The sequence below is a fragment of the Salvelinus alpinus genome, chromosome 1, assembly GCF_045679555.1.
Source record: "Salvelinus alpinus chromosome 1, SLU_Salpinus.1, whole genome shotgun sequence".
NCBI lineage: Eukaryota > Metazoa > Chordata > Actinopteri > Salmoniformes > Salmonidae > Salvelinus > Salvelinus alpinus.
Window position 1 is genome coordinate 20,034,270 of NC_092086.1, and position 26,986 is coordinate 20,061,255.

General features: G+C 39.5%; 1 protein-coding gene and 1 gene segment (V, D, J or C); both read right to left on the bottom strand.

The window, feature by feature from the left end:
• Positions 1-808: 808 nt before the first annotated feature.
• On the bottom strand, positions 809-11,019 carry LOC139571198 (Ig lambda chain C region-like). The segment is given in 3 exon segments: positions 809-1,524; positions 10,523-10,690; positions 10,784-11,019. Coding segments are annotated over 3 exon segments (540 nt in total).
• Positions 11,020-11,777: 758 nt separating this feature from the next.
• Positions 11,778-25,855, bottom strand: LOC139571185 (immunoglobulin lambda-1 light chain-like). Of its 2 annotated transcripts, XM_071393815.1 has the most exons (5): positions 16,725-16,779; positions 16,504-16,628; positions 14,408-14,613; positions 13,336-13,367; positions 11,778-12,530 (listed from the first exon to the last, which is right to left on the bottom strand). In XM_071393815.1, exons 1-5 carry the CDS (start codon positions 16,762-16,764, stop codon positions 12,199-12,201), a joined length of 735 nt encoding a protein of 244 aa, XP_071249916.1. In that variant the 5' UTR covers positions 16,765-16,779; the 3' UTR covers positions 11,778-12,198. The 2 variants fall into 2 exon arrangements, with proteins under 2 accessions (XP_071249916.1, XP_071249906.1); XM_071393805.1 differs by lacking the exons at positions 14,408-14,613; positions 16,504-16,628; positions 16,725-16,779 and adding exons at positions 25,308-25,655; positions 25,764-25,855 and having other exon boundaries at positions 13,336-13,365.
• Positions 25,856-26,986: the final 1,131 nt, after the last annotated feature.

The following is a 26,986-nucleotide window of genomic DNA, read 5'->3' on the forward strand; positions in this document are numbered from 1 at the left end:
CAACACATCACTGCCTGTAACTCAGTGTCAGAACTAGAACACGTCCCTGGTGAATGACTCTGATAACTAGAGAGAGTAGACACGAAACTATCAGTTGATCTTTGGGTAGGACTGAAACCAGTGGTCTACAGACAGCTGTTCCTGTTGTAAAGTACATGTAGATCTTTCCTCAGTCATTATTGGTGGTCGTATGTCCTCCTCTGCTGTACGTTGACAGAACTGCAGACTCTATTCTGATCACTGAGGCAGAATGTGAAACATAGCATGACATGCCTCTCTCTATATGTTGGACCAATCCTTCCACTTAAGGGGATACTTCAGAATTTTGTCAATGAGTCCCTTTATATACTTCCCCAGAGTCAGATGGACTTGTTCATACCATTTGTATTTTTCTGTGTCCAGTTTGAAGGAAGTTAGTTAGTTTAGTCAGTCAATGTTAACTAGTGTTTCCTATAGACTTCCAGTCACTGTGCGATCTTCATCTGACTCTGGGGAAGAAGATAAAGGACCTCATTGAGTGTTTACTTAGTCATGGATGGATGTCAGTGGGAGACTAAGTGAAGACCAGACCTATACAGTTGTTATTAATGCTGAAATGATACTGAGTCCAACATATAATGTTAATACTAGAGAACAGTCAACTGTTAGGTCATCTCTGGTTGGTCAGAATCCTTCTTATGATAATAAAGCAGGTAAGGATTCTGGGCTCCTCTCTCTTCGTTCAATTTAAACAGTCATTATCCAGATTCACCCTCATTTTGTGCTGCTAACACTGATGTTCATCAACATGCTCAAATACAAACACTTGTTCTTTAGAATGTTCTTTATTTAATATCCACAATACAACAAAGCTCTAACTATTCCTCTATTAATCATTAGTAATTCAACTCATTTCACAACAGTAGAGAGACCTAGTCATCATGACAGTGTTTCAGATGTCATGTTTTAGAGAACATGATGCTGGTACAGTGAATGCATCAATAGTAACTTGTCATGAGAAACAACCCTCAACAACTATTTGACATCACATTGGTTATTGTCATAATATTCACTGCTGCATTCAGACTTCAGCCCAATATCATCCATGTTGTTAGGATTTTAACGTCTATATTTAACAGCAAAGCAATGAATAAAACATAATTTAACAGCTTTAAACTACCAGCTGCACTCATTTAAAAATGAATATTTTGTTTTACAGACTACAACTAGTCTTTCTGATCTCTTTCTCAGAGAATGTTGACCCCAACGACACTTTACATGTGAACACCAGGTCCTTGTCCCAGTCTGCAGTCTGAATGGTCAGATAGCTGCTGATCTTGAAGGTTTTGTCTGGTTGCTGCTCAGCAGGGCTGGTAGAAACATCTTCTGTCACTGATTCACCATTAGACATCCAGCTGACATCTGCCAACCCCTTGGACTTCTGAGACAGGTTACTAGTCAGACACACCAGTGTTGCTCTGCTGGACTTGAGGTCTTCAGTGGATGGAGGGAACAGGGTCACAGCAGGTGTAGCCAGATCTCCATCTGTAGAAAGTAGTCAACGGATGAGATGAGAAGAAAACACAATGGATAACAGTTTATATTTCAGAACATGTGGGTATCATTACCAATACACCCTGCATTAAGAGCAATTATATTACGATCTGCTCTTCATGATGTTTACAATGATATTGATAGAAGGAATCATACGGTGTTAAGGTGTTAAAATGAGAGACAGAGCAATTTCTGGAAACATTATTTATAATATTACATCAGAGCTCTGGAAGACTAAAATGCTAAAAGCTGAACGAAATGTGGACATTTAAATATAAAATACAAATAATTCACAAGGAAATGGGATTTAAAAAAATGAAAAATGAAATATCTCCTTTACATTGAGTTATATAGACAACAGAAACACAAGATATTAATGATTAAACACTTTGAGATGAAAGATCTCCTTTACATTGAGTTATATAGACAACAGAAAAACAAGATATTCATGATTAAACACTTTGAGATGAAATATCTCCTTTACATTGAGTTATATAGACAACAGAAACACAAGATATTAATGATTAAACACTTTGAGATGAAATATCTCCTTTACATTGAGTTATATAGACAACAGAAACACAAGATATTCATGATTAAACACTTTGAGATGAAAGATCTCCTTTACATTGAGTTATATAGACAACAGAAACACAAGATATTAATGATTAAACACTTTGAGATGAAATATCTCCTTTACATTGAGTTATATAGACAACAGAAACACAAGATATTCATGATTAAACACTTTGAGATGAAAGATCTCCTTTACATTGAGTTATATAGACAACAGAAACACAAGATATTAATAATTAAACACTTTGAGATGAAATATCTCCTTTACATTGAGTTACACAGACAACAGAAACACAAGATATGAATGATAAAACATGAACAGAGCAGACCAACCAGAGACATTAACACAGTCATCAAACTGTTTCATAAGTCATTTACAAACAAAATACGAGACAGGATTAAAGCAGGTGCAAAATATTAAATCAGTGAATTTAAATGACATTTTATTAAACAAACATTTAAAAAAATATATATATATATCTGACCAACACTATAGTAGAAACAAAACATATTCTGTAGATTAACACATTAGAAGGGTACTCACCAGTAACAATGAGCTTGGTTCCTTGTCCGAATACCACAGTGATTCAGTTTGTATACACAGCCGTACAATAACCTCCTCCCTCTCTCTACTGAGGACAGGAACTGAACCATCCATTCAGACAGAGCTTCACTCTCTCTACTGAGAGGACAGGAACTGAAACATCCCATTCAGACAGAGCTTCACTCTCTCTACTGAGAGGACAGGAACTGAACCATCCCATTCAGACAGAGCTTCACTCTCACTAACGAGAGGACAGGAACTGAAACATCCATTCAGACAGAGCTTCACTCTCTCTACTGAGAGGACAGGAACTGAAACATCCCATTCAGACAGAGCTTCACTCTCTCTACTGAGAGGACAGGAACTGAAACATCCCATTCAGACAGAGCTTCACTCTCTCTACTGAGAGGACAGGAACTGAAACATCCATTCAGACAACGCTTCACTCTCTCTACTGAGAGGACAGGAACTGTAACATCCATTCAGACAGCGCTTCACTCTCACTACTGAGAGGACAGGAACTGAAACATTCATTCAGACAGAGCTTCACTCTCACTACTGAGAGGACAGTAACTGAAACATCCCATCCAGACAGAGCTTCACTCTCACTACTGAGAGGACAGGAACTGAAACATCCATTCTGACAGAGCTTCACTCTCTCTACTGAGAGGACAGGAACTGAAACATCCCATTCAGACAGAATTTCAATCTCTTTACTGAGAGGACAGGAACTGAAACATCCCATTCAGACAGAGCTTCACTCTCTCTACTGAGAGGACAGGAACTGAAACATCCCATTCAGACAGAGCTTCACTCTCTCTACTGAGAGGACAGGAACTGAAACATCCCATTCAGACAGAGCTTCACTCTCTCTACTGAGAGGACAGGAACTGAAACATCCCATCCAGACAGAGCTTCACTCTCTCTACTGAGAGGACAGGAACTGAAACATCCATTCAGACAGAGCTTCACTCTCTCTACTGAGAGGACAGGAACTGAAACATCCCATTCAGACAGAGCTTCACTCTCACCACTGAGAGGACAGGAACTGAAACATCCCATTCAGACAGAGCTTCACTCTCTCTACTGAGAGGACAGGAACTGAAACATCCCATTCAGACAGAGCTTCACTCTCTCTACTGAGAGGACAGGAACTGAAACATCCATTCAGACAGAGCTTCACTCTCTCTACTGAGAGGACAGGAACTGAAACATCCCATTCAGACAGAGCTTCACTCTCTCTACTGAGAGGACAGGAACTGAAACATCCATTCAGACAGAGCTTCACTCTCTCTACTGAGAGGACAGGAACTGAAACATCCCATTCAGACAGAGCTTCACTCTCACTACTGAGAGGACAGGAACTGAAACATCCCATTCAGACAGAGCTTCACTCTCACTACTGAGAGGACAGGAACTGAAACATCCCATTCTGACAGAGCTTCACTCTCTCTACTGAGAGGACAGGAACTGAAACATCCCATTCAGACAGAGCTTCACTCTCTCTACTGAGAGGACAGGAACTGGAACATCCATTCAGACAGAGCTTCACTCTCTCTACTGAGAGGACAGGAACTGAAACATCCCATTCTGACAGAGCTTCACTCTCTCTACTGAGAGGACAGGAACTGAAACATCCCATTCTGACAGAGCTTCACTCTCTCTACTGAGAGGACAGGAACTGAAACATCCCATTCAGACAGAGCTTCACTCTCTCTACTGAGAGGACAGGAACTGAAACATCCCATTCAGACAGAGCTTCAGTCTCTCTACTGAGAGGACAGGAACTGAAACATCCATTCAGACAGAGCTTCTCTCTCTCTACTGAGAGGACAGGAACTGAAACATCCATTCAGACAGAGCTTCAGTCTCTCTACTGAGAGGACAGGAACTGAAACATCCCATTCAGACAGAGCTTCTCTCTCTCTACTGAGAGGACAGGAACTGAAACATCCCATTCAGACAGAGCTTCACTCTCTCTACTGAGAGGACAGGAACTGAAACATCCCATTCAGACAGAGCTTCACTCTCTCTACTGAGAGGACATGAACTGAAACATCCCATTCAGACAGAGCTTCACTCTCACTACTGAGAGGACAGGAACTGAAACATCCCATTCAGACAGAGCTTCACTCTCTCTACTGAGAGGACAGGAACTGTAACATCCATTCAGACAGAGCTTCACTCTCTCTACTGAGAGGACAGGAACTGAAACATCCCATTCAGACAGAGCTTCACTCTCACTACTGAGAGGACAGGAACTGAAACATCCCATTCAGACAGAGCTTCTCTCTCTCTACTGAGAGGACAGGAACTGAAACATCCCATTCAGACAGAGCTTCACTCTCTCTACTGAGAGGACAGGAACTGAAACATCCCATTCAGACAGAGCTTCACTCTCTCTACTGAGAGGACATGAACTGAAACATCCCATTCAGACAGAGCTTCACTCTCACTACTGAGAGGACAGGAACTGAAACATCCCATTCAGACAGAGCTTCACTCTCTCTACTGAGAGGACAGGAACTGTAACATCCATTCAGACAGAGCTTCACTCTCTCTACTGAGAGGACAGGAACTGAAACATCCCATTCAGACAGAGCTTCAGTCTCTCTACTGAGAGGACAGGAACTGAAACATCCCATTCAGACAGAGCTTCACTCTCTCTACTGAGAGGACAGGAACTGAAACATCCCATTCAGACAGAGCTTCACTCTCTCTACTGAGAGGACAGGAACTGAAACATCCCATTCAGACAGAGCTTCACTCTCTCTACTGAGAGGACAGGAACTGAAACATCCCATTCAGACAGAGCTTCTCTCTCTCTACTGAGAGGACAGGAACTGAAACATCCCATTCAGACAGAGCTTCACTCTCACTACTGAGAGGACAGGAACTGAAACATCCCATTCAGACAGAGCTTCTCTCTCTCTACTGAGAGGACAGGAACTGAAACATCCCATTCAGACAGAGCTTCACTCTCTCTACTGAGAGGACAGGAACTGAAACATCCCATTCAGACAGAGCTTCACTCTCTCTACTGAGAGGACAGGAACTGAAACATCCCATTCAGACAGAGCTTCACTCTCTCTACTGAGAGGACAGGAACTGAAACATCCCATTCAGACAGAGCTTCACTCTCTCTACTGAGAGGACAGGAACTGAAACATCCCATTCAGACAGAGCTTCACTCTCTCTACTGAGAGGACAGGAACTGAAACATCCCATTCAGACAGAGCTTCACTCTCTCTACTGAGAGGACAGGAACTGAAACATCCCATTCAGACAGAGCTTCACTCTCTCTACTGAGAGGACAGGAACTGAAACATCCCATTCAGACAGAGCTTCACTCTCTCTACTGAGAGGACAGGAACTGAAACATCCCATTCAGACAGAGCTTCACTCTCTCTACTGAGAGGACAGGAACTGAAACATCCCATTCAGACAGAGCTTCACTCTCTCTACTGAGAGGACAGGAACTGAAACATCCCATTCAGACAGAGCTTCACTCTCTCTACTGAGAGGACAGGAACTGAAACATCCCATTCAGACAGAGCTTCACTCTCTCTACTGAGAGGACAGGAACTGAAACATCCCATTCAGACAGAGCTTCACTCTCTCTACTGAGAGGACAGGAACTGAAACATCCCATTCAGACAGAGCTTCACTCTCTCTACTGAGAGGACAGGAACTGAAACATCCCATTCAGACAGAGCTTCACTCTCTCTACTGAGAGGACAGGAACTGAAACATCCCATTCAGACAGAGCTTCACTCTCACTACTGAGAGGACAGGAACTGAAACATCCCATTCAGACAGAGCTTCACTCTCACTACTGAGAGGACAGGAACTGAAACATCCCATTCTGACAGAGCTTCACTCTCTCTACTGAGAGGACAGGAACTGAAACATCCCATTCAGACAGAGCTTCACTCTCTCTACTGAGAGGACAGGAACTGGAACATCCATTCAGACAGAGCTTCACTCTCTCTACTGAGAGGACAGGAACTGAAACATCCCATTCTGACAGAGCTTCACTCTCTCTACTGAGAGGACAGGAACTGAAACATCCCATTCTGACAGAGCTTCACTCTCTCTACTGAGAGGACAGGAACTGAAACATCCCATTCAGACAGAGCTTCACTCTCTCTACTGAGAGGACAGGAACTGAAACATCCCATTCAGACAGAGCTTCAGTCTCTCTACTGAGAGGACAGGAACTGAAACATCCATTCAGACAGAGCTTCTCTCTCTCTACTGAGAGGACAGGAACTGAAACATCCATTCAGACAGAGCTTCAGTCTCTCTACTGAGAGGACAGGAACTGAAACATCCCATTCAGACAGAGCTTCTCTCTCTCTACTGAGAGGACAGGAACTGAAACATCCCATTCAGACAGAGCTTCACTCTCTCTACTGAGAGGACAGGAACTGAAACATCCCATTCAGACAGAGCTTCACTCTCTCTACTGAGAGGACATGAACTGAAACATCCCATTCAGACAGAGCTTCACTCTCACTACTGAGAGGACAGGAACTGAAACATCCCATTCAGACAGAGCTTCACTCTCTCTACTGAGAGGACAGGAACTGTAACATCCATTCAGACAGAGCTTCACTCTCTCTACTGAGAGGACAGGAACTGAAACATCCCATTCAGACAGAGCTTCACTCTCACTACTGAGAGGACAGGAACTGAAACATCCCATTCAGACAGAGCTTCTCTCTCTCTACTGAGAGGACAGGAACTGAAACATCCCATTCAGACAGAGCTTCACTCTCTCTACTGAGAGGACAGGAACTGAAACATCCCATTCAGACAGAGCTTCACTCTCTCTACTGAGAGGACATGAACTGAAACATCCCATTCAGACAGAGCTTCACTCTCACTACTGAGAGGACAGGAACTGAAACATCCCATTCAGACAGAGCTTCACTCTCTCTACTGAGAGGACAGGAACTGTAACATCCATTCAGACAGAGCTTCACTCTCTCTACTGAGAGGACAGGAACTGAAACATCCCATTCAGACAGAGCTTCAGTCTCTCTACTGAGAGGACAGGAACTGAAACATCCCATTCAGACAGAGCTTCACTCTCTCTACTGAGAGGACAGGAACTGAAACATCCCATTCAGACAGAGCTTCACTCTCTCTACTGAGAGGACAGGAACTGAAACATCCCATTCAGACAGAGCTTCACTCTCTCTACTGAGAGGACAGGAACTGAAACATCCCATTCAGACAGAGCTTCTCTCTCTCTACTGAGAGGACAGGAACTGAAACATCCCATTCAGACAGAGCTTCACTCTCACTACTGAGAGGACAGGAACTGAAACATCCCATTCAGACAGAGCTTCTCTCTCTCTACTGAGAGGACAGGAACTGAAACATCCCATTCAGACAGAGCTTCACTCTCTCTACTGAGAGGACAGGAACTGAAACATCCCATTCAGACAGAGCTTCACTCTCTCTACTGAGAGGACAGGAACTGAAACATCCCATTCAGACAGAGCTTCACTCTCTCTACTGAGAGGACAGGAACTGAAACATCCCATTCAGACAGAGCTTCACTCTCTCTACTGAGAGGACAGGAACTGAAACATCCCATTCAGACAGAGCTTCACTCTCTCTACTGAGAGGACAGGAACTGAAACATCCCATTCAGACAGAGCTTCACTCTCTCTACTGAGAGGACAGGAACTGAAACATCCCATTCAGACAGAGCTTCACTCTCTCTACTGAGAGGACAGGAACTGAAACATCCCATTCAGACAGAGCTTCACTCTCTCTACTGAGAGGACAGGAACTGAAACATCCCATTCAGACAGAGCTTCACTCTCTCTACTGAGAGGACAGGAACTGAAACATCCCATTCAGACAGAGCTTCACTCTCTCTACTGAGAGGACAGGAACTGAAACATCCCATTCAGACAGAGCTTCACTCTCTCTACTGAGAGGACAGGAACTGAAACATCCCATTCAGACAGAGCTTCACTCTCTCTACTGAGAGGACAGGAACTGAAACATCCCATTCAGACAGAGCTTCACTCTCTCTACTGAGAGGACAGGAACTGAAACATCCCATTCAGACAGAGCTTCACTCTCTCTACTGAGAGGACAGGAACTGAAACATCCCATTCAGACAGAGCTTCACTCTCTCTACTGAGAGGACAGGAACTGAAACATCCCATTCAGACAGAGCTTCACTCTCTCTACTGAGAGGACAGGAACTGAAACATCCATTCAGACAGAGCTTCACTCTCTCTACTGAGAGGACAGGAACTGAAACATCCATTCAGACAGAGCTTCACTCTCTCTACTGAGAGGACAGGAACTGAAACATCCATTCAGACAGAGCTTCACTCTCTCTACTGAGAGGACAGGAACTGAAACATCCCATTCAGACAGAGCTTCACTCTCTCTACTGAGAGGACAGGAACTGAAACATCCCATTCAGACAGAGCTTCACTCTCTCTACTAAGAGGACAGGAACTGAAGAGGAGAAACCAGAACCATATTCTACAGAGGTCCAACCAGTGTGGTACCACCTTAACACGTACTGAGGGACTCCTCCTGGAACCTGTTTATACCAACCAGTAATATTATCAACAGTCCCCAGGTTACAGTCCAGAGTGTCCGTCTCTATTATCAACAGTCCCCAGGTTACAGTCCATAGTGTCCGTCTCTATTACCAGCAGGCCCCAGGTTACAGTCTATAGTGGCCATCTCTATTATCAACAGTCTCCAGGTTACAGTCCAGAGAGGTCGTGTCTCCTTTCCTCACTGTCACAACAGGCGGCTTCTGTGTCACCACAGTCACACCACTGACACCTGGGAAATAAGAAGATGACATGTAGTAAAGAGAAACATACAGACTCATTATTAATAAAACAGGAAGTAAAACCTCCAGGAAGTCAGACTCCTTACATGTTAGAGCAGTGATGAGAGTGCAGAGTGTCCCCAGCATGTTGTCAGTGTGGTGTGAACGGCCCTTACTGTCCAGCTGAGAGATGAGCAGGGTTGGAGTGTGAGGAGAGGAGAGGCTGCAGGACCCACCTATAAGGAGACAGACAGGGAGGACCAGAGGGAGGGGCCTCTATATCTCAGCCTATCAGCTTCTGAGAGGATGGACTTCTGATCAATTTAAATGACTGTAACTGTTCAACTATCAAAAATATCTACATATTTTATATTGGACTAACAAAAACCATTTGAGATCATTTTGGTTACACGGAAAAGAGCAGTATTTTGTTTCATGTGAGTTATGTTGGTAAGTTTTCTTAAAATCAGCATGTCATAATATGTATAATAATAACATAATAATAATAATATCTGGACCTGATAGTGGGGTTCTGAACTAACAGTACATCACTAAATGACTGTTGATGTCATATGTCTCTACTGTAAACCAGGGGACTGACTATCATGGAGGTTATCTGATACATGGAGTCTTCTGTTAGGACTGAACCTTCTGGAATATCACTTTATCATTCATGCTTTGTGACAACTAGGTGTAATTGTTAATGACAACATTCTAGTGAATGTGTGAAGGGTTTTGTGTAAAACACAAGCATGGAATGTTCTCCTACTGCAGACACACTGGTTCAGGATGACTTGACATTCAGTTAGTGTCTATATTCAGAACATCTGAAAGCAGAAGTGAGTGTATTTGGTGAGGAGGTTTTTGTCATGGTGTATATCACTGTGATACGTTCTCTTTAACAGAGCTGTCCCATGTCTGACAGTAATACACTGCTGAGTCTGTCTCCTCCACAGTATTAATAATCAAACGATAATCTGATTTAGACTGATGATTAGATGTAAATTTAGAGGAGGAGAAACCAGAGCCATAGGTAGGAGCACTATTACCATGGTAGAACCTTATCACATACTGAGGAACTCCTCCTGGAACCTGTTTATACCAACGACCAGCACTATTCTCAACAGTCCCCAGGTTACAGTCCAGAGTGGCTGTCTCTCCTTTGCTCACTGTCACAACAGGAGGCTTCTGTGTCACCACAGTCACACCACTGACACCTGGGAAATAAGATGACATGTAGTAAAGAGAAGCATACAGACTCATTATTAATAAAACAGGAAGCAAAACTTCCAGGAAGTCAGACTCCTTACATGTTAGAGCAGTGATGAGAGTGCAGAGTGTCCCCAGCATGTTGTCAGTGTGTGATGTGAACGGCCCTTACTGTCCAGCTGAGAGATGAGCAGGGTTGGAGTGAGGAGAGGAGAGGCTGCAGGACCCACCTATAAGGAGACAGACAGGGAGGAACAGAGGGAGGGGCCTCTACAGTTAACCAATCACCAGCTACTCTCATTGCTCTACATGAGGCCCTGTCTTCTTCACTGACTCATATTCTACCTCCATCAAACCATAACTGGAGTTTAATATCCTAAACTAGTTTTACACAGAGACAACATAATGATGAGGTACTCAGGATGTTTCCCAAATGTCTCCCTAATCCTTTTATAGTGGACTACTGTTGACCAGAACCCAATGAGCCTTTGTCAAAAGTAGTGCACTGTAAAGGGAATAGAGTGTAATTAGGGACATAGTCTCAGTTTTTGTTCTCTCCCCCCACACACACAGTTCTGAGAGGAGATCAAATAACCTCTTAATTTACATGAAGCTATAAATAAGGAGAGGAGGGGAAGCAGGTGTCCTGGGGGAGAAAGGGAGCAACACATCACTGCCTGTACCTCAGTGTCAGATCTAGGACACGTCCCTGGTGAATGACTCTGATAACTAGAGATAGTAGACATGAAACTATCAGCTGGTCTTTGGGTGGGACTGAAACCAGTGGTCTACAGACAGCTGTTCCTGTTGTTCACTTAGTCATGGATGGATGTCAGTGGGAGACTAAGTGAAGACCAGACCTATACAGTTGTTATTAATGCTGAAATGATACTGAGTCCAACATATAATGTTAATACTAGAGCACAGTTAACTGTTAGGTCATCTCTGGTTGGTCAGAATCCTTCTTTTGATAATAAACCTGGTAAGGATTCTGGGCTCTTCTGTCTTTGTTCAATTTAAACAGTCATTATCCAGATTCACCCTCGTTTAGTGCTGCTAACACTGATGTTCATCAACATGCTCAAATACAAACACTTGTTCTTTAGAATGATCTTTATTTAATATCCACAATACAGCAAAGCTCTAACTATTCCTCTATTAATCATTAGTAATTCAACTCATTTCACAACAGTAGAGAGGTATAGTCATCATGACAGTGTTTCAGATGTTATGTTTTAGAGAACATGATGCTGGTACAGTGAATGCATCAATAGTAACTTGTCATGAGAAACAACCCTCAACAACTATTTGACATCACATTGGTTATTGTCATAATATTCACTGCTGCATTCAGACTTCAGCCCAATATCATCCATGTTGTTAGGATTTTAACTTCTATATTTAACAGCAAAGCAAGGATCAAAACATCACTTAAACGTTCTAACGAAATAACAGCTGCACTCATTGTGAAGCTCTAACAAACTACCAGTTGTATTGATTGTCTGAAACTATTGTTTTACAGACTACAACTAGTCTTTCTGATCTCTTTCTCAGAGAATGTTGACCCCAACGACACTTTACATGTGAACACCAGGTCCTTGTCCCAGTCTGCAGTCTGAATGGTCAGATAGCTGCTGATCTTGAAGGTTTTGTCTGGTTGCTGCTCAGCAGGGCTGGTAGAAACATCTTCTGTCACTGATTCACCGTTAGACATCCAGCTGACATCTGCCAACCCCTTGGACTTCTGAGACAGGTTACTAGTCAGACACACCAGTGTTGCTCTGCTGGACTTGAGGTCTTCAGTGGATGGAGGGAACAGGGTCACAGCAGGTGTAGCCAGATCTCCATCTGTAGAAAGTAGTCAACGGATGGGATGAGAAGAAAACACAATGGATAACAGTTTATATTTCAGTACATGTGGGTATCATTACCAATACACCCTGCATTAAGAGCAATTAAATAGAGAACTGCTCTTCATGATGTTTACAATGATACTGATAGAAGGAATCATACTCTGTTAAGGTGTTAAAATGAGAGACAGAGCAATTTCTGGAAACATTATTTATAATATTATATCACAGTTCTGGAAGACTAAAATGCTAAAAGCTGAACGAAATGTGGACATTTTAAATATAAAATACAAATAATTCACAAGGAAATGGGATTAAAAAATATATATATATATTTGTCTAAGAAATTGAGCTGGATAAAATTTCTGGAGATGAAAGATCTCCTTTACATTGAGTTATACAGACAACAGAAACACAAGATATTAATGATTAAAGACTTTGAGATGAAAGATCTCCTTTACATTGAGTTATATAGACAACATAAACACAAGATATTCATGATTAAACCCTTTGAGATGAAATATCTCCTTTACATTGAGTTATACAGACAACAGAAACACAAGATATTCATGATAAAACATGAACAGAGCAGACCAACCAGAGACATTAACACAGTCATCAAAATGTCAAGTCATTCACAAACAACATACGAGACAGGATTAAAGCAGGTGCAAAATATTAAATCAGTGAATTTAAATGACATTTTATTAAACAAACATTTAAAAATATATATATATATCTGACCAACATTATAGTAGAAACAAAACCTATTCTGTAGATTAAAACATTAGAAGGGTACTCACCAGTAACAATGAGCTTGGTTCCTGGTCCGAATACCACAGTGATTCAGTTTGTATACACAGCCGTACAAAAACCTCCTCACTCTCTCTACTGAGAGGACAGGAACTGAAACATCCCATTCAGACGGAGCTTCACTCTCTCTACTGAGAGGACTGGAACTGAAACATCCCATTCAGACAGAGCTTCACTCTCACTACTGAGAGGACAGGAACTGAAACATCCCATTCAGACAGAGCTTCACTCTCACAGTGAGAGGACAGTAACTGAAACATCCCATTCAGACAGAGCTTCACTCTCTCTACTGAGAGGACAGGAACTGAAACATCCCATTCAGACAGAGCTTCACTCTCTCTACTGAGAGGACAGGAACTGAAACATCCCATTTAGACAGAGCTTCACTCTCTCTACTGAGAGGACTGGAACTGAAACATCCCATTCAGACAGAGCTTCACTCTCACTACTGAGAGGACAGGAACTGAAACATCCCATTCAGACAGAGCTTCACTCTCTCTACTGAGAGGACAGGAACTGAAACATCCCATTTAGACAGAGCTTCACTCTCTCTACTCAGAGGACAGGAACTGAAACATCCCATTCAGACAGAGCTTCACTCTCTCTACTGAGAGGACAGGAACTGAAACATCCCATTCAGACAGAGCTTCACTCTCTCTACTGAGAGGACAGGAACTGAAACATCCATTCAGACAGAGCTTCACTCTCTCTACAAACATCTGGCTTTTCTAGAGTTTCTCTCTATGAAGTAACAGTATATAGCATAGGATCATACTCTGCTCTTGTCAATCCATGAATTGAAGCACTATCCGTATGATACAGTCTTCACTTGATGATGATTACATCAAGAATGGCTAAATCTCTTTTCACAGTCGTCTTATAATCTTTTTGACATGCATGGATGGATGGTTCTTCCATTTCCAGATATCCCATTGTGTCATGTATATATTGTTATAATAATCACTGATCAACTGCTGCTTCTTAGAGTTCACCCCTCTACCACGAAGCAGAAGTGAGTGTATTTGGTGAGGAGGTTTTTGTCATAGTGTATATCACTGTGATGCCCACTGGTCAACAGAGTAGTCATTCGTTTTACAGTAATACACTGCTGAGTCTTCCTCCTCCAAATTATTAATAGTCAAACTATAATCTGATATAGACTGATGATTAGAAGTGAATTTAGGAGAGGAGAAACCAGAGCCATATTTTACAGAGCTCCAACTATAGTAGTACCACTGTAAAACATACTGAGGAACTCCTCCTGGAACCTGTTTATACAAATGAGCACTATTATCAACAGTCCCCAGGTTACAGTCCAGAGTGTCCGTCTCTATTATCAACAGTCTCCAGGTTACAGTCCAGAGTGTCCGTCTCTATTATCAACAGTCCCCAGGTTACAGTCCAGAGTGGCCATCTCTATTATCAACAGTCCCCAGGTTACAGTCCAGAGTGGCCGTCTCTATTATCAACAGTCCCCAGGTTACAGTCCATAGTGGCCTTCTCTATTATCAACAGTCCCCAGGTTACAGTCTATAGTGGCCTTCTCTATTATCAACAGTCCCCAGGTTACAGTCTATAGTGGTCGTCTCTATTATCAACAGTCTCCAGGTTACAGTCCAGAGTGTCCGTCTCTATTATCAACAGACCCCAGGTTATAGTCCATAGTGGCCGTCTCTATTATCAACAGTCCCCATGGTTACAGTCCATAGTGGCCGTCTCTATTATCAACAGTCCCCAGGTTATAGTCCATAGTGGCCGTCTCTATTATCAACAGTCCCCAGGTTACAGTCCATAGTGGCCGTCTCTATTATCAACAGTCCCCAGGTTACAGTCCATAGTGGCCGTCTCTATTATCAACAGTCCCCAGGTTACAGTCCAGAGTGGCCGTCTCTATTATCAACAGTCCCCAGGTTACAGTCCAGAGTGTCCGTCTCTATTATCAACAGTCCCCAGGTTACAGTCCAGAGTCCCGTCTCTATTATCAACAGTCCCCAGGTTACAGTCCAGAGTGGCCGTGTCTCCTTTCCTCACTGTCACAAAAGGAGGCTTCTGTGTCACCACAGTCACACCACTGACACCTGGGAAATAAGAAGATGACATGTAGTAAAGAGAAACATACAGACTCATTATCAATAAACCAGGAAGTAAAACCTCCAGGAAGTCAGACTCCTTACATGTTAGAGCAGTGATGAGAGTGCAGAGTGTCCCCAGCATGTTGTCAGTGTGTGGTGTGAACGGCCCTTACTGTCCAGCCGAGAGATGAGCAGGGTTGGAGTGTGAGGAGAGGAGAGGCTGCAGGACCCACCTATAAGGAGACAGACAGGGAAGAACAGAGGGAGGGGCCTCTATATCTCAGCCTATCAGCTTTGAGAAGAAGGACTTCTGATTAGTTTAAATTACTGTATCTGTTCAACTATCAAAAATATCAATATTTTATATTGGACTAACAAAATCCATATGGGATCATTTTGGTTGTTCTGAAAATAGCAGTATTTTGTTTCATGTGAGTTATGTTGGTAAGTTTCCTTAAAATCAGCATGTCATAATATGTATAATAATAACATCATAATAATATTATCTGGACCTGATAGTGGGGTTCTGAACTAACAATAGATCACTAAATGACTGTTGATGTAATATGTCTCTACTGTAAACCAGGGGACTGACTATCATGGAGGTTGTCTGATACATGGAGTCTTCTGTTAGGATTGAACCTTCTGGAATATCACTTTATCATTCATGCTTTGTGACAACTAGGTGTAATTGTTAATGACAACATTCTAGTAAATGTGTGAAGGGTTTTGTGTAAAACACAAGCATGGAATGTTCTCCTACTGCAGACACACTGGTTCAGGATGACTTGACAGTCAGTTAGTGTCTATATTCAGAACATCTGAAAGCAGAAGTGAGTGTGTTTGGTGAGGAGGTTTTTGTCATGGTGTATATCACTGTGATACGTGCTCTTTAACAGAGCTGTCATATGTCTGACAGTAATACACTGCTGAGTCTGTCTCCTCCACAGTATTAATAATCAAACGATAATCTGATTTAGACTGATGATCAGATGTAAATTTAGGAGAGGAGAAACCAGAGCCATAGGTAGGAGCACTATAAGCGTGGTAGAAATATAAAACAAACTGTGGAACTCCTCCTGGAACCTGTTTATACCAACAAGCAACACTATTCTGAACAGTCCCCAGGTTACAGTCCAGAGAGGCCGTCTCTCCTTTCCTCACCGTTACAACAGGAGGCTTCTGTGTCACCACAGTCACACCAATGACACCTGGGAAATAAGAAGATGACATGTAGTAAAGAGAAACATACAGATTCATTATTAATAAAACAGGAAATAAAACTTCCAGGAAGTCAGACTCCTTACATGTTAGAGCAGTGATGAGAGTGCAGAGTGTCCCCAGCATGTTGTCAGTGTGTGGTGTGAACGGCCCTTACTGTCCAGCTGAGAGATGAGCAGGGTTGGAGTGTGAGGAGAGGAGAGGCTGCAGGACCCACCTATAAGGAGACAGACAGGGAGGACCAGAGGGAGGGGCATCTATATCTCAGCCTATCAGCAAACCACGTAGGACCAGAGGGAGGGGCCTCTACAATCACTAACTACTCTCATAGTTGATTGACATGTCTGGGGGTTAACAGACTTCCACAGTTCTAATATAACTATTATAATTATTGATCTTTACTGGCCTACAAGTCACTTTAAATGTGTCCCAACTATTTAAGCAAATGGGCTGTATGATAAACTAACTCAAATATATTTGTTCTGCTTTTGACCCTCCACCATCTTCTACCCTCATCACAGCTCCAATATATAATCCATGATGTTTATATTAATCACCATATATCCTCTACCCTCCTCCATTATATAATCCATGATGTTTATATTAATCACTACATATCCTCTACCCTCCTCCATTATATAATCCATGATGTTTATATTAATCACCACATATCCTCTACTCTCCTCCATTATATAATCCATGATGTTTATATTAATCACCACATATCCTCTACCCTCCTCCATTATATAATCCATGATGTTTATATTAATCACCACATATCCTCTACCCTCCTCCATTATATAATCCATGATGTTTATATTAATCACTACATATCCTCTACCCTCCTCCATTATATAATCCATGATGTTTATATTAATCACCACATATCCTCTACCCTCCTCCATTATATAATCCATGATGTTTATATTAATCACCACATATCCTCTACCCTCCTCCATTATATAATCCATGATGTTTATATTAATCCCCACATATTCTCTACCCTCCTCCATTATATAATCCATGATGTTTATATTAATCCCCACATATCCTCTACCCTCCTCCATTATATAATCCATGATGTTTATATTAATCACCACATATCCTCTACCCTCCTCCATTATATAATCCATGATGTTTATATTAATCACTACATATCCTCTACCCTCCTCCATTATATAATCCATGATGTTTATATTAATCACTACATATCCTCTACCCTCCTCCATTATATAATCCATGATGTTTATATTAATCCCCACATATCCTCTACCCTCCTCCATTATATAATCCATGATGTTTATATTAATCACTACATATCCTCTACCCTCCTCCATTATATAATCCATGATGTTTATATTAATCACTACATATCCTCTACCCTCCTCCATTATATAATCCATGATGTTTATATTAATCCCCACATATCCTCTACCCTCCTCCATTATATAATCCATGATGTTTATATTAATCCCCACATATCCTCTACCCTCCTCCATTATATAATCCATGATGTTTATATTAATCACCACATATCCTCTACCCTCCTCCATTATATAATCCATGATGTTTATATTAATCCCCACATATCCTCTACCCTCCTCCATTATATAATCCATGATGTTTATATTAATCACATATCCTCTACCCTCCTCCATTATATAATCCATGATGTTTATATTAATCACATATCCTCTACCCTCCTCCATTATATAATCCATGATGTTTATATTAATCACTACATATCCTCTACCCTCCTCCATTATATAATCCATGATGTTTATATTAATCACTACATATCCTCTACCCTCCTCCATTATATAATCCATGATGTTTATATTAATCACATATCCTCTACCCTCCTCCATTATATAATCCATGATGTTTATATTAATCACTACATATCCTCTACCCTCCTCCATTATATAATCCATGATGTTTATATTAATCCCCACATATCCTCTACCCTCCTCCATTATATAATCCATGATGTTTATATTAATCACTACATATCCTCTACCCTCCATTATATAATCCATGATGTTTATATTAATCACTACATATCCTCTACCCTCCATTATATAATCCATGATGTTTATATTAATCACTACATATCCTCTACCCTCCTCCATTATATAATCCATGATGTTTATATTAATCACTACATATCCTCTACCCTCCTCCATTATATAATCCATGATGTTTATATTAATCACATATCCTCTACCCTCCATTATATAATCCATGATGTTTATATTAATCACCACATATCCTCTACCCTCCATTATATAATCCATGATGTTTATATTAATCACCACATATCCTCTACCCTCCTCCATTATATAATCCATGATGTTTATATTAATCACCACATATCCTCTACCCTCCTCCATTATATAATCCATGATGTTTATATTAATCACTACATATCCTCTACCCTACTCCATTATATAATCCATGATGTTTATATTAATCACATATCCTCTACCCTCCTCCATTATATAATCCATGATGTTTATATTAATCACTACATATCCTCTACCCTACTCCATTATATAATCCATGATGTTTATATTAATCACATATCCTCTACCCTCCTCCATTATATAATCCATGATGTTTATATTAATCACCACATATCCTCTACCCTCCTCCATTATATAATCCATGATGTTTATATTAATCACCACATATCCTCTACCCTCCTCCATTATATAATCCATGATGTTTATATTAATCACTACATATCCTCTACCCTCCTCCATTATATAATCCATGATGTTTATATTAATCACTACATATCCTCTACCCTCCTCCATTATATAATCCATGATGTTTATATTAATCACTACATATCCTCTACCCTCCTCCATTATATAATCCATGATGTTTATATTAATCACTACATATCCTCTACCCTCCTCCATTATATAATCCATGATGTTTATATTAATCACTACATATCCTCTACCCTCCTCCATTATATAATCCATGATGTTTATATTAATCACTACATATACTCTACCCTCCTCCATTATATAATCCATGATGTTTATATTAATCACATATCCTCTACCCTCCTCCATTATATAATCCATGATGTTTATATTAATCACATACCCTCTACCCTCCTCCATTATATAATCCATGATGTTTATATTAATCACCACATATCCTCTACCCTCCTCCATTATATAATCCATGATGTTTATATTAATCATCACATATCCTCTACCCTCCTCCATTATATAATCCATGATGTTTATATTAATCACCACATATCCTCTACCCTCCTCCATTATATAATCCATGATGTTTATATTAATCCCCACATATCCTCTACCCTCCTCCATTATATAATCCATGATGTTTATATTAATCACATATCCTCTACCCTCCTCCATTATATAATCCATGATGTTTATATTAATCATCACATATCCTCTACCCTCCTCCATTATATAATCCATGATGTTTATATTAATCACCACATATCCTCTACCCTCCTCCATTATATAATCCATGATGTTTATATTAATCACTACATATCCTCTACCCTCCATTATATAATCCATGATGTTTATATTAATCACCACATATCCTCTACCCTCCTCCATTATATAATCCATGATGTTTATATTAATCACTACATATCCTCTACCCTCCTCCATTATATAATCCATGATGTTTATATTAATCACTACATATCCTCTACCCTCCATTATATAATCCATGATGTTTATATTAATCACTACATATCCTCTACCCTCCATTATATAATCCATGATGTTTATATTAATCACTACATATCCTCTACCCTCCTCCATTATATAATCCATGATGTTTATATTAATCACTACATATCCTCTACCCTCCTCCATTATATAATCCATGATGTTTATATTAATCACCACATATCCTCTACCCTCCATTATATAATCCATGATGTTTATATTAATCACCACATATCCTCTACCCTCCTCCATTATATAATCCATGATGTTTATATTAATCACTACATATCCTCTACCCTCCTCCATTATATAATCCATGATGTTTATATTAATCACTACATATCCTCTACCCTCCTCCATTATATAATCCATGATGTTTATATTAATCACTACATATCCTCTACCCTCCTCCATTATATAATCCATGATGTTTATATTAATCACTACATATCCTCTACCCTCCTCCATTATATAATCCATGATGTTTATATTAATCCCCACATATCCTCTACCCTCCTCCATTATATAATCCATGATGTTTATATTAATCACCACATATCCTCTACCCTCCTCCATTATATAATCCATGATGTTTATATTAATCACCACATATCCTCTACCCTCCTCCATTATATAATCCATGATGTTTATATTAATCACTACATATCCTCTACCCTCCTCCATTATATAATCCATGATGTTTATATTAATCCCCACATATCCTCTACCCTCCTCCATTATATAATCCATGATGTTTATATTAATCACTACATATCCTCTACCCTCCTCCATTATATAATCCATGATGTTTATATTAATCACTACATATCCTCTACCCTCCTCCATTATATAATCCATGATGTTTATATTAATCACTACATATCCTCTACCCTCCTCCATTATATAATCCATGATGTTTATATTAATCACCACATATCCTCTACCCTCCTCCATTATATAATCCATGATGTTTATATTAATCCCCACATATCCTCTACCCTCCTCCATTATATAATCCATGATGTTTATATTAATCACCACATATCCTCTACCCTCCTCCATTATATAATCCATGATGTTTATATTAATCACTACATATCCTCTACCCTCCATTATATAATCCATGATGTTCATATTAATCACTACATATCCTCTACCCTCCTCCATTATATAATCCATGATGTTTATATTAATCACTACATATCCTCTACCCTCCATTATATAATCCATGATGTTTATATTAATCACTACATATCCTCTACCCTCCTCCATTATATAATCCATGATGTTTATATTAATCACCACATATCCTCTACCCTCCTCCATTATATAATCCATGATGTTTATATTAATCACTACATACCCTCTACCCTCCTCCATTATATAATCCATGATGTTTATATTAATCACTACATATCCTCTACCCTCCTCCATTATATAATCCATGATGTTTATATTAATCACTACATATCCTCTACCCTCCTCCATTATATAATCCATGATGTTTATATTAATCCCCACATATCCTCTACCCTCCATTATATAATCCATGATGTTTATATTAATCCCCACATATCCTCTACCCTCCTCCATTATATAATCCATGATGTTTATATTAATCACTACATATCCTCTACCCTCCTCCATTATATAATCCATGATGTTTATATTAATCACTACATATCCTCTACCCTCCTCCATTATATAATCCATGATGTTTATATTAATCACTACATATCCTCTACCCTCCTCCATTATATAATCCATGATGTTTATATTAATCCCCACATATCCTCTACTCTCCTCCATTATATAATCCATGATGTTTATATTAATCACTACATATCCTCTACCCTCCTCCATTATATAATCCATGATGTTTATATTAATCCCCACATATCCTCTACCCTCCTCCATTATATAATCCATGATGTTTATATTAATCCCCACATATCCTCTACCCTCCTCCATTATATAATCCATGATGTTTATATTAATCACTACATATCCTCTACCCTCCTCCATTATATAATCCATGATGTTTATATTAATCCCCACATATCCTCTACCCTCCTCCATTATATAATCCATGATGTTTATATTAATCACATATCCTCTACCCTCCATTATATAATCCATGATGTTTATATTAATCACTACATATCCTCTACCCTCCTCCATTATATAATCCATGATGTTTATATTAATCACTACATATCCTCTACCCTCCTCCATTATATAATCCATGATGTTTATATTAATCACTACATATCCTCTACCCTCCTCCATTATATAATCCATGATGTTTATATTAATCACTACATATCCTCTACCCTCCTCCATTATATAATCCATGATGTTTATATTAATCCCCACATATCCTCTACCCTCCTCCATTATATAATCCATGATGTTTATATTAATCACTACATATCCTCTACCCTCCTCCATTATATAATCCATGATGTTTATATTAATCACTACATATCCTCTACCCTCCTCCATTATATAATCCATGATGTTTATATTAATCACTACATATCCTCTACCCTCCTCCATTATATAATCCATGATGTTTATATTAATCCCCACATATCCTCTACCCTCCTCCATTATATAATCCATGATGTTTATATTAATCACACATATCCTCTACCCTCCTCCATTATATAATCCATGATGTTTATATTAATCACTACATATCCTCTACCCTCCTCCATTATATAATCCATGATGTTTATATTAATCACTACATATCCTCTACCCTCCTCCATTATATAATCCATGATGTTTATATTAATCACTACATATCCTCTACCCTCCTCCATTATATAATCCATGATGTTTATATTAATCACCACATACCCTCTACCCTCCTCCATTATATAATCCATTATGTTTATATTAATCACTACATATCCTCTACCCTCCTCCATTATATAATCCATGATGTTTATATTAATCACCACATACCCTCTACCCTCCTCCATTATATAATCCATGATGTTTATATTAATCACTACATATCCTCTACCCTCCTCCATTATATAATCCATGATGTTTATATTAATCACCACATACCCTCTACCCTCCTCCATTATATAATCCATGATGTTTATATTAATCACTACATATCCTCTACCCTCCTCCATTATATAATCCATGATGTTTATATTAATCACCACATATCCTCTACCCTCCTCCATTATATAATCCATGATGTTTATATTAATCCCCACATATCCTCTACCCTCCTCCATTATATAATCCATGATGTTTATATTAATCACTACATACCCTCTACCCTCCTCCATTATATAATCCATGATGTTTATATTAATCACTACATATCCTCTACCCTCCTCCATTATATAATCCATGATGTTTATATTAATCACTACATATCCTCTACCCTCCATTATATAATCCATGATGTTTATATTAATCACTACATATCCTCTACCCTCCATTATATAATCCATGATGTTTATATTAATCACCACATATCCTCTACCCTCCTCCATTATATAATCCATGATGTTTATATTAATCACATATCCTCTACCCTCCTCCATTATATAATCCATGATGTTTATATTAATCACTACATATCCTCTATCCTCCTCCATTATATAATCCATGATGTTTATATTAATCACTACATATCCTCTACCCTCCTCCATTATATAATCCATGATGTTTATATTAATCACTACATATCCTCTATCCTCCTCCATTATATAATCCATGATGTTTATATTAATCACTACATATCCTCTACCCTCCTCCATTATATAATCCATGATGTTTATATTAATCACCACATATCCTCTACCCTCCTCCATTATATAATCCATGATGTTTATATTAATCACTACATATCCTCTACTCTCCTCCATTATATAATCCATGATGTTTATATTAATCACTACATATCCTCTACTCTCCTCCATTATATAATCCATGATGTTTATATTAATCACTACATATCCTCTACCCTCCTCCATTATATAATCCATGATGTTTATATTAATCACTACATATCCTCTATCCTCCTCCATTATATAATCCATGATGTTTATATTAATCACTACATATCCTCTACCCTCCTCCATTATATAATCCATGATGTTTATATTAATCACTACATATCCTCTACCCTCCTCCATTATATAATCCATGATGTTTATATTAATCACTACATATCCTCTACCCTCCTCCATTATATAATCCATGATGTTTATATTAATCACCACATATCCTCTACCCTCCTCCATTATATAATCCATGATGTTTATATTAATCACTACATATCCTCTACCCTCCTCCATTATATAATCCATGATGTTTATATTAATCACTACATATCCTCTACCCTCCTCCATTATATAATCCATGATGTTTATATTAATCACTACATATCCTCTACCCTCCTCCATTATATAATCCATGATGTTTATATTAATCACCACATATCCTCTACCCTCCTCCATTATATAATAAGTTTACTGAAATCAGCATGTCATAATATGTATAATAATAACATAATAATAATATTATCTGGACCTGATAGTGGGGTTCTGAACTAACAGTACATCACTAAATGACTGTTGATGTAATATGTCTCTACTGTAAACCAGGGGACTGACTATCATGGAGGTTATCTGATACATGGAGTCTTCTGTTAGGACTGAACCTTCTGGAATATCACTTTATCATTCATGCTTTGTGACAACTAGGTGTAATTGTTAATGACAACATTCTAGTAAATGTGTGAAGGGTTTTGTGTAAAACACAAGCATGGAATGTTCTCCTACTGCAGACACACTGGTTCAGGATGACTTGACATTCAGTTAGTGTCTATATTCAGAACATCTGAAAGCAGAAGTGAGTGTGTTTGGTGAGGAGGTTTTTGTCATGGTGTATATCACTGTGATACGAGCGCAAAGGGAGAGTCATTCCGAGTCTGACAGTAATACACTGCTGAGTCTGTCTCCTCCACATTACTGATTATAAACTGATAAACCTTATTAGACGTGGCTTTAGATGTGAAACGATCAGAGGAGAAACCAGATCCATATTTGTCAGGAGAGGAAGAGGTAGAGCTACTCCAACTATGGTAAAACCTTAACACATACTGAGGAGCTCCTCCTGGAACCTGTTTATACCAGTTTACAACATTGTTTTCATCTTTGGTGATGTCACAGTAAAAGGTAGCAGTCCCCTTTGTACTGACAGTCAGTACTGAAGGTGTCTGTATCACTGCTTTCTGGCAACTGACATCTGTGGGAATTAAACACACAATTTATTAAGACAATTAATCATACATGAATGTAAAACTTCATTGGCATTGTTTTGAGATTCAGAATGAACAAACAGTAAATTCCTTACATGTTAGAGCAGTGATGAGAGTGCAGAGTGTCCCCAGCATGTTGTCAGTGTGTGGTGTGAACGACCCTTACTGTCCAGCTGAGAGATGAGCAGGGTTGGAGTGTGAGGAGAGGAGAGGCTGCAGGACCCACCTATAAGGAGACAGACAGGGAGGACCAGAGGGAGGGGCCTCTGCAGGTAACCAATCACCAGTGACTTTTATTGTTGATTGACATATCTGGGGGTTCACAGACTTCCACAGTTCTAATAATAATATTATATTGAACAAAAATATATACACAACATGCAACAATTTCAAAGATTTTACTGAGTTACAGTTCATATAAGGAAATCAGCCAATTGAAATAAATAAATTAGGCCCTAATCTGTGGATTTCACATGATTGGGCAGGGGTGCTGCCATGGGTGGGCCTTGGAGGGCATAGGCTCAGAGCAGGTCTAGAACAATGAGCAACTCAGTCCCCCTCAGAGCAGGTCTAGAACGATGAGTTACTCAGTCCCTCCTCAGAGCAGGTCTAGAACGATGAGTTACTCAGTCCCTCAGAACAGGTCTAGAACAATGAGTAACTCAGTCCCCCCTCAGAGCAAAAAAATAACCTCTTAATTTACATGAAGCTATAAATAAGGAGAGGAGGAGGGGAGGGGAAGCAGGTGTGTTCTGGGGGAGAAGGGGAACAACACATCACTGCCTGTAACTCAGTGTCAGAACTAGAACACGTCCCTGGTGAATGACTCTGATAACTAGAGATAGTAGACATGAAACTATCAGCTGGTCTTTGGGTGGGACTGAAACCAGTGGTCTACAGACAGCTGTTCCTGTTGTTCACTTAGTCATGGATTGATGTCAGTGGGAGAATAAGTGAAGACCAGACCTATACAGTTGTTATTAATGCTTAAATGATACTGACTCCAACATCTAATGTTAATACTAGAGAAATGTTTAAACCATGTAATAATGGCAGCTTCAAACTCTCTAAACATTGACCTGTCATTCTTGCATCCTTGGTTAAAATGGAGGCCGGTGTTTTAGTCTGAAATACCTGGATGCTTCTCTTTCTCTCAGCCTAACTTACATTTACATTTTACATTTTAGTCATTTAGCAGACGCTCTTATCCAGAGCGACTTACAGTAGAGTGCATACATTTTATTACATTTTTACATACTGAGACAAGGATATCCCTACCGGCCAAGAGCAGTCGCTCTTATCCAGAGCGACTTACAGT